Here is a 12391-nt window from a genome sequence, read left to right as displayed (position 1 = left end):
GGAGCTTTCCCTAGGTTCCAGTGTGGGCTGTTCCTCCCCCAGCCAGCACTGCTGCCTCTCCCTGTGTGTGGAACGCGTGTGGGACACGGAAGGCACCGCTGGTGGCCTTGGACAGCAGCTCCTCGGGCAGCTCCGAGAGCGACGACGACGACGACGACAAGGCCAAGGCTGGCACGGAATCCACGGCCACGGCGCAGGAGGCCAGCAAGGACAGGGCAGCTCCCTCCAGGTGGGAAGGGATCTGTGTGGGCTGGGATGGCCCCTGGGCTGGGATGGCCCCACGTGGTTACTGTCCTTTCTGCTGTGGCCTCCGTGTCCTGGTATCCCCTGGGAGCAGGTCCTGCCCTGGCATGGCACAGGGGGGCTGAGGGACATATTTAGCACAGGGTTACTCCAAGGAAGGGTTGGGGCTCCTTTGGGCCACTCCAGTGTCACAGGAGCATCTCTGTTCCTGTCCTTTGGGCACTCCAGTGTCATGGGAGTGTCTCTGTCCCTGTCCTTTGGGCACTCCAGTGTCACAGGAGCATCTCTGTCCGTGATCTGGGATCAGACCCAGGGCAGGATCTGGGTGAGATCACTCAGAAAAGCAGAGTAAAGGCTCCCATGGGATCCTCCTGCAGCCATGGGGGTAAGGTTTAACCCACTCAGGTTCTCATTTTCCCCTCAGTGTCAAAGGCATTCAGTGATAAAAGCACCAGGAAAGGCTGGAGCAGATCCAGGGGTTGGGCAGGTTTGTAGGAATTGGATCTTCAATCCAGCCTGCTCCAGTCACAGGGGATGAGCTGCTGCCCAGCCCAGTCAGCATCTGCTGCATCCACAGAGATTTTACTCAGCTCCAAGATTCTGAGGTTTTTCCTCATACTCTTCCATGGATTTCCTCGTGTTTTTTACCTGAGTTCCTGGGTTTGTGCACCTGACTCAGGATCGGGAGTTTCCTTCAGCGATGCTTGGTGACAGTTTGGGGTCATCCCTGGGTGTGCACTGCCAGCAGCAGCTCCTGAGGGCCTGGGGGCTGGGAAACCACTGGGATTGCAGAATTCCCTGGAATTAGGGCAGGAGTTATCCCAGGGTCTGTTAGGTTGGAAGCAGCTCATTCTGAAAAATGCATTAATTCTGATGATTGCATTAATTCTGATAAATACAGTTCATTTTGATAAATGCATTAGTTCTGATAAATGCATTAATTTAGATAAATGGATTCATTTTGATAAACACAGTTAATTTTGATACATTTCAGTTTGATAAATGCATTAGTTCCAAGAAATGCATTAATTCTGATAAATGCACTCTGTGCCTGGGAGTGGCCTGGCTGTGGCTTGGTGGGGAGCAGAGGGTGAGGGAAGGCACAGCAGTTCCAGCTGTGCTGAAACAGCCTCTCCTTCTCTGGAGTTGTGTGGAGTTGGATCCATTGGATCTGATCCAAGCTGTGCTCCAGGTGCTTTTCCTGCCCTGGCCCATGGTGTGGGCACAGCAGGACCTTGCCTGGGGCTGGCTGGGTTCCCAGTAGGATCAGGGAATGTCCTGAACTGGACTCACAGGGTCGTTGGTGCAGCTGCCCAGGACAGCCCAGCAATCCCAGTGTTGTCCAGGTATTCCTGGGGCTCTGGAGCTGTTCCAGTGCCCAGCACCCTCTGGAGGAAGAGCCTTTCCTGATACCCCACCTAACCCTCCCTGACCCAGCTCCAGCTCTTCCTGTTCCTGTGTCCATCCTCTTCCCTGCTTTCCTGGCAGGAGGGAAGTGTTTGTTCCTGGTTTGGCACATTGGGAATGTTTTCCTCTCCAGACAAGTGTCTGTAGCACATTCCATAGGGATAAAGCTTCCCAAGCTGCCTGCCTTTGCCTGCCTGCTGATTCCATTGTGGCAGAGAGCACCCAGGGCCTCCCTGACAGGTGTCTGTGGCTCTCCACAGCTGTGTCCATGGCCAGAGATCCCAGGGGAAGCTGTGGGAGGACAGGGGCAGTGCCACAGCTGGGACTGGAGCTGCTCCAGGCCTGAACTCCCAGAGGGAATCACCACCCAGAGCTCTCCCAGTGTCCTCAGCTCTCCCAGACCACTCTGCCTGCAGTGGGAATATCCATTTCTTACCACGTTCCTTAATGATTCCAGGGAAATCGGGAACATTTTGGAGTCACTCTGTGGCTTGTGACTCTCTCCAAGCACTTCCCCAAAACCTGCACCACACCCCATTCCTATTGCTGTAGGAGCAGTTTTTCCATCCCCTTGTGCCCCTGGAATAACTGGAATCCACACAGGGATCTCTCATTCTCCTTGGAGCTGCTCAGGGACTGAGGATTTTTCTTCCCCTTGTCCCTGGAATCCACGTTGGAGGTCTTTTATCCTTGGAGCTGTCCAGGGCCTCTGTGGATTCCTTGGAGAACCAGATGTTGCAGCCCAGAAAATCCTCCAGATGTTCCACCCTCTGTGAGCCCCATCCCAGCTCCCAGGGGGATCCTTAGGGAGATGCGGCTCAGGAATTGCTCTCAGCTTCCCAGTTTGGATAGTTTGGATCCTGCTGCCCAGGAAGGTTTGGGGTTCCACCCCTGGGGGACCAGGGGACAGCAGGACATCCCACACAAACTCCTTGTTTGGGCTGTGTCACCCCTGAGTGACATGGGGTGTGTGTCCAGCTGGGATTTTCCAGGAGCCCAGGGAAGGCAGAGAAATTCCCAAGCCCCCGCAGGTGCTCAGGTAACTCTGGAATCCTCCTGCCCTGGAAAATTCAGGGATTGGGCTTCAGAAGTTTCTCTCTGAGCCATGGAAATGTCGAGCTCCAGTTTTTTGTGTGGGAAGAGGTTTTTTCCAGCGACATTCCTGGGAACACAGCTCCATCCCTGTGTCTCTCCAAGGTGTATTTTGGTACTTCTGAGGAGCTTGTGAGCCTGGAGAAAAGGGAATGTTTGGATCTCATTATTCCTCATTTTAATGTCTTTTTTTTCAAGATAAGTGCTCCAGAAATAGAACCCCAGTCTCCAATCTCCATCACATGTCCAATTATCCAGCTGGGATTATTTTATTCCATAAACTCCCCCGGAGATGGTGACAGGATTCAGCTCAGCCCTCTCCAGCTTTTCTCCCTTTTGTGGAGGTTTGCTCTGGGAGAGAGGGAAAAAGAATTGTTCTGGATGGAAACTGGGAAGAAAACATTCCTGGGGCAGCTCGTCCTCTGCCTTGGAAGCCAAAAATGGGGTGTGCACAAAAATCCCTTCTCCAGCTGCAAATCTGAGTGGGTTTATTCCAAACAAGAGATTGGGAGGGTTTGTTCCTGCAGTTCTCCTTTCCCAGGATTTGAGCTTTGGTTGTTGGTGCCTCTCTGGGGACATTGTCCCTCAGGTGGCACCTCCATGGTCCCTGGAGCGCCTTCAACATGTTTGGATTCTGGACATCCAGTCCCTGGGGGGTTTCCTCCATGGGATTTTAGGATCTGCCCCTAAACCCAGGATTTTCTGGGTGTCCCAGAAGCCTGAGGAGCCCCTTGGGCAGAGCCTGTGGAGCAGAGCAGTGTCTGTGCCCATGCCCGAGCAGTGTCTGTGCCCATGCCCGAGCAGAGCAGTGTCTGTGCCCATGCCCGAGCAGTGTCTGTGCCCATGCCCGAGCAGAGCAGTGTCTGTGCCCATGCAGAGCAGTGTCTGTGCCCGTGCCCGAGCAGAGCAGGGTCTGTGCCCATGCAGAGCAGTGTCTGTGCCCATGCCCGAGCAGTGTCTGTGACCATACCCGAGCAGTGTCTGTGCCCATGCCCGAGCAGAGCAGTGTCTGTGCCCATGCAGAGCAGTGTCTGTGCCCGTGCCCGAGCAGAGCAGGGTCTGTGCCCATGCCCGAGCAGAGCAGTGTCTGTGCCCATGCAGAGCAGTGTCTGTGCCCGAGCAGAGCAGTGTCTGTGCCCGAGCAGAGCAGTGTCTGTGCCCATGCCCGAGCAGAGCAGTGTCTGTGCCCATGCAGAGCAGTGTCTGTGCCCGAGCAGAGCAGTGTCTGTGCCCATGCCCGAGCAGAGCAGTGTCTGTGCCCGAGCAGAGCAGTGTCTGTGCCCATGCCCAAGCAGAGCAGGCTGTGCCATCCCAGCAGTGGCAGTGGGAATGGTGCTTCGGGAGCTCTCAGACTGCATTTGCAGCAGGAGTTGGGAATGCCTCCCTCGAGGAGCTGTTCTGGTGTGTACTGTTGGGTTTGGGACCCGGAGCCTCCAGGATGTGCCCGCTGATTTGAATCCCAGCTTGTTGCCAGTTCTCATTCCTGATGGGATCTTTAGGCCTGTGTGAGGAGAGCAGAAGGAATTTTGTTTTGCCCATTGGAATCTGAGCCCCATTCCAGCGTGAGTCTGCTTTTGCCGTGGGCTGAGCTGCACTGACGTGTCCCTGCCCTGTCCCACAGTGGCTCTGACGGAAAGGCTCCGGACACGCTTTCCGCGGGCGACTCCAGTGCCCCCCGTGCCCGGAACAGCGCGGCCACGCACACGGACGGGCACCAGAGAGTGCCCACTGCTGTCACAACTGCCACAGAAACGGCCACGAGAGACAGGTGAGCGCAGAATCCTGGCATGGCTGGCTGGGAAGGGACCCCAGAGCCCCTGCAGTGCCACCCCTGCCATGGCAGGGACACCTCCCGCTGTCCCAGGCTGCTCCAGCCCCAGTGCCCAGCCTGGCCTTGGGCACTGCAGGGATCAGGGGCAGCCCCAGCTGCTGTGGCAATGCCAGCCCAGGCAGGAATTCCTCATTGCCAAGATGCCACCCATGGCTGCCCTCTGGCAGTGGGAGCCATTCCCTGTGTGCTGTCCCTGCAGGCCTTGTCCCCAGTCCCTCTGCAGCTCTGCTGGAGCCCCTGCAGGCCCTGCCAGGGGCTCTCAGCTCTCCCTGGCTGAACATTCCTAACTCTCAGCCTGCCCTCATGTTAGAGACACCCCATCCCTCTGATCACCTTGGAAGAGGTTGGAGGCTTTTAGGTCTGTTCCTACCCATGCCATTCCCTGATTCCACGTTGATTTTCCCTGTAATATTCCATGAAGCACTGGGGGAGTTTCTCCACAGGGAGCTGAGAACACCTCACTGGGCAGACAGAACACAACCAGAGGGAGGGGCTCAGGTCCCAGCAGAAAGGCGTTCCCAGGAGGGATGAGGGCAGCTCTGGGAGCCCTCCTGGCCTGTCCCATGTCCCTAAGGCTGCTCCCTGGTGTCCCTGCAGGAGTGACGAGGCCTTGCCCTGCACCGAAGCCACGTTGAACGGCCCCGCTTGATGCCGCCGCCGCCCTGGGACGTGTGTGAGCCAGGCCAGGCTGCTCCCTGGTGATGCAATTTGTCAATTCTTTATTATTTTTTTTCATTTTAATTTTATTTTTTAATAAATGCTGCATTGATGAGAGCGAGCTGGCGTTCAGGACCAGACACGCAGATCCAACAGCACCGATCCGTTCGGAAAGACACTCGGCATTGTCGAAATGTAGCATTGAGTTCAGTCCTCACGGGAATGACGGGCTCTTCCCAAGCCTTCTGCCTGATTTGAGTTGTCCCCTTCCCCGTGCCCCTGATTTTTGTTTTGGATTTGGGGTTCAGTGCTGTTTTCCCAGTGTTATTGCACACAGTATTCAGCTTCTCTTGGGAAGGTAGCAGGTCCAGCGGCAGCCGGGGCCAGCGCACAAATCCCGCAGCCGTGTGACCAAAGTTCCTGATGGAGCTGTCCTCGGGCAGCCTTTGCACCGCTTTGTAGAGCAATAAAGCCTTACCAGAAACATTTCACAGGAGAGGAGGAATGCCAACACTTCCGTGGGGGGAGCAGGGAGGGCTTGGATTGGGTTGGCAGGGCCCAGGCTGGGGCTGTTCCCGGCCAGAGCCAGGGAGTGACGCTGAGGCCCAGCTGTCCAGGGAACGGGATGTCCCTGCATTCCAGCGCTGCTCCGGGCTCTCCATGGACACGTGGTGGATCAGGGCAGGGGCTGGGCCGGGCACAGGTGGCCTCTCCTGCCGATGTCCGTGCTGGCCACAGGGGACCCTGCCCACAAGGAGGTGACCAGGGGTTTGCTGGCTATTTGGAGACTGAATTAATGTATTTGCAAATGATGGTGGAAATCCTTTTTCTGTTTGTTTTGTTCTGTTTTTGAAGTTTTTAATGGATGCAGGAACAGCAACACTTTTGCACTTTGTACCTGGTGATGACAGCGTTGGGGGAGGGCATGGGAGAGCCCTGGGGGACATCTGGATCCCTCAGGGGCGATGGGAGAGCAGGCCAGGTGAGGGGAGCACCTGGAGCTGGGATATGGGATGTGGGATGTGGGATGTGCCCAGGCTGGAGCTCTGAGCTCACTGCCAGCCCAGCCTGGGGGGGCACTGGGGGGTTGGGCCACCTGGGGCAGCTGAGCTGGAACCCCTGGCTTGTGGAATCCTGAAAAATCCTCCCTTTGGAGCAAAGGCTGGAGCTTGGCACACAGGGAGGCAGAGCGTTTGGGATGCATTCCTGGGGGTAGGAAGGACCTCGCTCCCAACAGGCAGAAATCCCTTGCTTGTGCTGTGGTGTCTGCTGGTGGGATGTGCTCAGCTGGGCTGGGGGGGCAGTGGGGGAACCAGGTGTTCCCACTGTGGGGCTGCTCCTCTGGGTCCAAGGGCACCATTCCCACAGCCCTGGCCCAGCCCTGTGTGCCCAGGTCAGTTCTGCTCGTGGGGAAAGGGCTGGATCCCAGGAGCTGGGGTGCTGAGGTGGCTGGGATCCTGGAGGTGGCTGGGGCTGTGGGCCATGTGTGCTGCTGGCGCTTCCTTGGGAATCAGGTGGTGCAGGGCTCCTGTTCAGGATGTCTTCACTCGCTGCATGTAATTTAAAATTAATAATTTAAAGTTAATTGCACTGGGAGGGAAAAAATCTCACTTTGTGCTTTGCTTCCCCCACTTGGTGTTCAGGGATCAATCCCACTCCAGCCAGGACTCTCGGACAGGATCAGTGGCTTTGAGGTCCTGATTGGAGACACATTAAAGTCTTAATTTTCCAAGGATTGGTGCTAGAGTTCTGCTGGACATTGGGCATCCTTGGGGCCCCAGAGCTGATTCCATGGGAGCTGAAGGATCCATGTGCTGGTACAGCCTGGCTGGATCCCAGGGGATGCCAGGGTGCTCTTCCAGCCTGTTCCCTGTGCCTGCCCCAGGGGCAGCTGTGCCCAGACCGGTGTGGGATCAGGGATGAGGGGAATGTCCTTGGCAGGCACAGCTGGATCATCCTTCCCACTCGGATCCCTTCCCGTGGGAACAGTGCTTTGGGTGGGGTCTGAGGGACAGGACAGGGCCTCCACCCCCGGGCTGCCGAGCTTTGGGAGCAGAGATTCCACCTGGACAGGGATGGGGCAGCAATGACCCCATGGTGGCTCCCAGAGCTGGGGCTGGCTGTGCCTTCCGCTGCAATTCCAGCCTGGCATTCCTCAGCTTTGGCTTCGAGTCCCTGAGTGTCAGTGAGAGCTTTAATAATAATAATTATATTAATAATAATGATTATAAGAATTATAATAATAATAATAATATCCTTGGGCATATCCAGAACTGAACACAGCTCATTACTGGGGGCTCATTAGTGGGTTAATTTATTACTTAGTGCTGAGACACATCACTGGGGCTTGGTCAGACCTGTGGAGATGCACAAATTCCATGGGTTGGGTGCCTGTGGATGATCCCTCCACGGCTGGGGTTGAGGCTCTCAGTTCATTGCACCTCCCCACCCCCCTGGGCTGTTCTTCCCCCCAGCCAGGGCCTGATCCAGACCCAGCTCCTGCTGCTTGGGCTGCCGAGGTTTGAGCAGAGCCAGAGCCACTTCCAGGCTGGCTCCAGTGGTTGTGTGGGGAATCCAGGAATGGGAAATCCTTCTGAGGCAGAGCTTCCAGTTCCTCTGGAGACACAGCGGTTGTGGAGGGCTTGGAGTGTCCCACCTGGGTTTTCCTTCTCCCTGTGCTCCAGGGAAGGCTTCCCAGGGCTGGAGCATGGCATTCCCTGTCCCTGTGTCCCCTCATGCTCTGGCCCTGCTGGGCTCCGTGCCCAAGTGATGAGGGCTCCCTCCAAGTCCTGCTCCGTGCTTCCCTCCTGCCTCCTTGGAATCTCCCATAATCACAGGGTGCCCTGGGGCTGCTGAGGGTGTGCCTGGACACAGATCTGTGTCATTGCATGGGTATTCATCCACGCACGCTTGGATCTTGTGAGAAGCCTGGGAAGGGGCCACTGAGACACAAGGAGCTGCGTTTTTATCTCCAGGGTCAAGGCCAAAAGCAGCAAGGCCAGGTTCCAGGGGGATGGTTCTGGAATGTTCTGTGCAGTGGCTCTGCCTGCCTGGGCATCAGTCTGGGGATCTGGTGATGCTGCTGTGCCAACTGCTCCACACTGGGATGGGAAGGGAGGGAGCTCCTGGGCACAGTTAGAGCTAAACCTGATCCCTTTGGCCAGTCCTGGGCAATCCCTGGATCGTGGCACACCTGTCCTGGGTGGGATGTGGGAAGAATGGAATGGGCTCCTTGGGCATGGGAAAACCCGGTGGTGTTGGGAGTGTCCCCATCACTGTCACATTGGGTGCCCCTTCCCAGTGTCCCTGGTCCTGTGGGGGCCCCTGGGTGCAGAGTGAGGGAGGGGAGCAGGGTGGAGGGCTGGGAATCCCAAATCCCAGTGTGTGGAGCTGTGATCCCAGGGCAGATGGAGTGGAGTGGCTGGAATTGAGCATTCCTGGGGCTCAGGACAGGCTGGGGGGTTCTGTACCCCCTCAGTCCAGGGTTGTCCAGAGGTGTGTCCAGAATTCCCTGCATGTCCCAGGCCAGAGATCCCACTGCACCCTGCAAGGGCAGCCAGCAGGGAATATTCCCATCATTCCCTCAGCAATTCCACAGCCAAAAACTCCCCTAAAACAGAATTCCCTCTCCTCCTGAGGCAGGCAAAATCCTGGGTGTTTGTTGGGGTCCTGTGTCCTCAGCAAAGCCCAAGGGAATTTCTCCAAGTGTCCCAAGGCTTGGCTGTCCCTGGGATGGAATCCCAAGGTTCCACCCCGAGGTTTCATCAAGAGCATCTCTTTGGAGAGCTGCAGGTGTGCAGGGAATGGAAACCCTGGGGGGCACAGATTGGAAAAAAAAGACCAAAAAAACCCGAAAAGCCCAGTGTTGCCCTCAGTGTCTGTTCCAAAGGGCTTGGGCATCCCAGTTCCCAGACTTCCCAGTGAAAGGTTTGGAGTGAAGGTGCAGACATTCCCAAAGAACATATCTGAAGGAAATATCATTTAAATTACTTTCTTGTTCTCCAGTGGCATCCCAGAGTCATTTTTCCCACACTGGCCAGGGAGCTGTCATTAAAATCCTGATTTATCAGTGGCAATCCTTGGAGCTCATCCCTGTGCCAGGCCTTGAAATCCCAACCCCTCGGGGATCCCCCTCACTCTGAGGGGCCCTTTCTGCCCACAGTGGGTGGGCTGGGAATTGATCTGTTGGAAAAATCAGAATTGATTGGAAAAAACAGGATTGATGAATTGGTGAAGGGCTTGGTGAAGGGCTCAGGGCGTATCCAGGGTGTATCCTGGGTGTAACTGGGGTGCACCCAGGGTGTGTTCAGGGTGTATCCGAGCCGTACCCGTCTTCCCGCTGTCGTGTCGCTCATGGACTGGCTCTGAACTGGTTTAAACTGGGACTCACTGGGCTCGGTGCTGCCCTGAGAGAATTCCTGGTCTCCTCCTCGTGTTGGGATTGGGAGCTCCTCCTGCCATTTCCCATTCCCGCTCCCCTGGCTCCGTCCTGTGCCGTTTCCCTGTGCTGTCCTCTGGGGGCACAGGGATGTGCCACCCTGGAATCCTGGCCGTGTGCTCAGGGAAGGGCTGGAGGCTGCTGAGTGTGCCAGGCTGGCACACCCGGCCCCCTTGGAATGGGCTGTGCTGCTGTGGTGCATCCATGGAAACCTGGGATGGAGGGGTTTCCTTGTGACTGTTCTCCCTTTGACTCGTTATTGGGATTTTCCCCTTTGCTCTGCCGGTATTTGGGATTTGGGATTTTGGTGTTCCCGGTCCGGAATCGGCTCTGGGATTCGGCAGTGTTAATGAATAATTAGTGAATAATTACCTGTGTTAGTTAATGACATGTGGCAGTGGCAGGAGTGGTGCCCTTGAAGCACTGGACCGACTCCAGCATTCCGTCAGTGGAAGTCTGAGATCCTTTGGAATTGGGTTGGATCAGTTCCCGTTGGTTTCATCCTGGGTAACGTTTCTGACTTCACCAGGAATGCTGTTGGGCTTGGGCTGAAATGGGAATTTTGATCCTGGATTTTCCCTCTGTGGTGGGAAGTTCCAGCAAACCCAGGAGTTTTCCAGGTGTATTTAGGGCTGAGCTTTGGGACAAGTGGAAAAGGAACAATTTGGCTCCTCCCCGGTGGCGTTGCTCACCTGAACCTCTCTTACCTCATCCAGGAAGGGCTTTGTGGTGTCCCAGCTCCCACCTGGGTTTGTACAGAATTCCTGGTATTCCGTGGTGGTCCTCACCTCTCCCAGCAATGGGATATTCCCATGGAAACTGTATTTTTGTATTTGATGCTGATGGGAAGAGAGGGATTTTCCTCTCTCCCTGAATTTGGGGCTTTTCTGGAGGGCAGAGCCTTCCCTTCTATTTTTGATTCCCTCCAATTCCTTGGACAGATGGAAACAAGGGATAAATCCTTTCTCCTGTAATTTTGATGCTCAGAGGTAGTTTTGCAGAACTCTGTAGGAATTCTGGGAATGCTGTAGGGATTCCCCTGTGGGGGGTGGGTTTGGTGCTTTTGCAGTGAAGGGACTTGGCTGGATCTCATGGATCCAAACACGAGGATCCGCAGGCACAGCAAACGTTCTTCTCTCCATGGAAATGCTTCTCCCACTCTCCTCTTTCCCCAACTGCTGCTGGAGAACCTCAGGTGGCCCCTGGGGTGCTGGGATTGTGACAGGGAATTCTGGCTGCTCCGCTCCAGAGCCCAGAGCTGGGCCTGGAGCTCCCTTGTTCCGTGGTCCTTGTGTGCCTTCCATGTCCTCCTGTGAAGTCCTGGCTCCCTGGAGTCATCTCTGGTCCTTGGAGTCATCCTTTGTTCTTTGCAGTTCCCTGATCCTCACATCTGTCTCATGGCCCTTGCAGCTGTTCCCTGGCCCTGGTGCATTCCCTGCTCCCTGCAGCCATTCCCTGCTCCTCAGCTCCCTGTTCCCACTCCTGGCAGTGACTTTGCACGGACACTTCAGCTCTTTCCCTGCTCCTCTCTGTCGTCCCAGGAATGTGCGAACTCCAATCTGTGTCTTATTGGCCATGGCAGAATCTGGAAAATTTGGGAAAATCCCCTTCCCTTCCCTTCCCTTCCCTTCCCTTCCCTTCCCTTCCCTTCCCTTCCCTTCCCTTCCCTTCCCTTCCCTTCCCTTCCCTTCCCTTCCCTTCCCTTCCCTTCCCTTCCCTTCCCTTCCCTTCCCTTCCCTTCCCTTCCCTTCCCTTCCCTTCCCTTCCCTTCTTCCCTGGATCCTGTTAATTTGCAGTTAATTCCCGTGTATTCATCACATCCCTGCAATTCCCATCCCTGCTCCTCCCCTCCCTCCCGACCTGCTGCAGCTTTCCCAAAAAAGGTTCAGCTCCCTCAGACACTTGGAGCTCTGAGGCCCCTTGGATCTGGGAGCTGTTCCAGGGCACAGCACTGACCACACTGTGGTTCCAAAGCAATCCAAAGCCTTGGATTTAGTCTGGAAGGAGCCACCTCTTCCCATTCCAGCTTGGATCCAGTGCTGTTCCATCCCAGATCACAGGAAACAGAGGAGAATGTCCTGTGCTCCAGCCCATGGATAAAATCATTCCCAGTTCCCACTGTTCCGAGTGCCTTAAATCCATCCCAGTTCCAACAATGGATTTCTGTTCCCTGTGCTCTTCCCTCTACACCTCACAGCTCCTTATCCCACTTGGTGCATCCCAGTATCCCAGTTCATCCCTGTATCCCAGTTAGCCCATCCCAGTATCCCAGTCAGTGCATGCCAGTATCCCAATTCATCCGTCCCAGTATCCCAGTGAGTGCATCCCAGTGTCCCAGTTAGCCCATCCCAGTATCCCAGTCAGTGCATCCCAGTATCCCAGTTAGCCCATCCCAGTATCCCAGTCAGTGCATCCCAGTATCCCAGTTCACCTATCCCAGTATCCCAGTCAGTGCATGCCAGTATCCCAGTTCACCCACCCCAGTATCCCAGTTCCTCCACCCCCATTGTCCCCACGAGCTCCGGGCAGAGCCAGATGGGATTTGGTCACGGGAACCTTCCCTGCACTTCCCCTGGATTTGGGATGTGAGGATGATGTTTGGGAGTGGGGCCCTGTCAGAACTCCAGAGAACAGAAGGAAAAGGTCCTTTGGGAATGCTCAGCTCCCGGGGTTCCCTGTGGGGCCGTGCAGGGAGAAGTTGATCCCTTCCCAGGGGATCATGG

At 55.8% G+C, this 12391-nt stretch overlaps 1 protein-coding gene across 2 annotated transcripts in view; it reads left to right on the top strand.

The window, feature by feature from the left end:
- Positions 1-6042, top strand: part of PPP6R2 (protein phosphatase 6 regulatory subunit 2) — a 56451-nt gene extending 50409 nt beyond the window's left edge. For both annotated transcript variants that reach the window (XM_058806013.1, XM_058806014.1), the window contains exons 22-24: positions 43-229; positions 4364-4510; positions 5171-6042. In XM_058806013.1, coding sequence (XP_058661996.1) covers positions 43-229; positions 4364-4510; positions 5171-5222 — 386 coding nt within the window. In that variant the 3' untranslated portion in view covers positions 5223-6042. The remainder of the gene's footprint in view (positions 1-42; positions 230-4363; positions 4511-5170) is intronic.
- The last annotated feature ends 6349 nt before the right edge of the window (positions 6043-12391 follow it).

Source organism: Ammospiza caudacuta, chromosome 5, assembly GCF_027887145.1.
Source record: "Ammospiza caudacuta isolate bAmmCau1 chromosome 5, bAmmCau1.pri, whole genome shotgun sequence".
NCBI classification, from domain to species: Eukaryota; Metazoa; Chordata; class Aves; order Passeriformes; family Passerellidae; genus Ammospiza; species Ammospiza caudacuta.
Note: the sequence above shows the minus strand (reverse complement) of the source record. Positions and strands in the feature narration are given on the sequence as shown.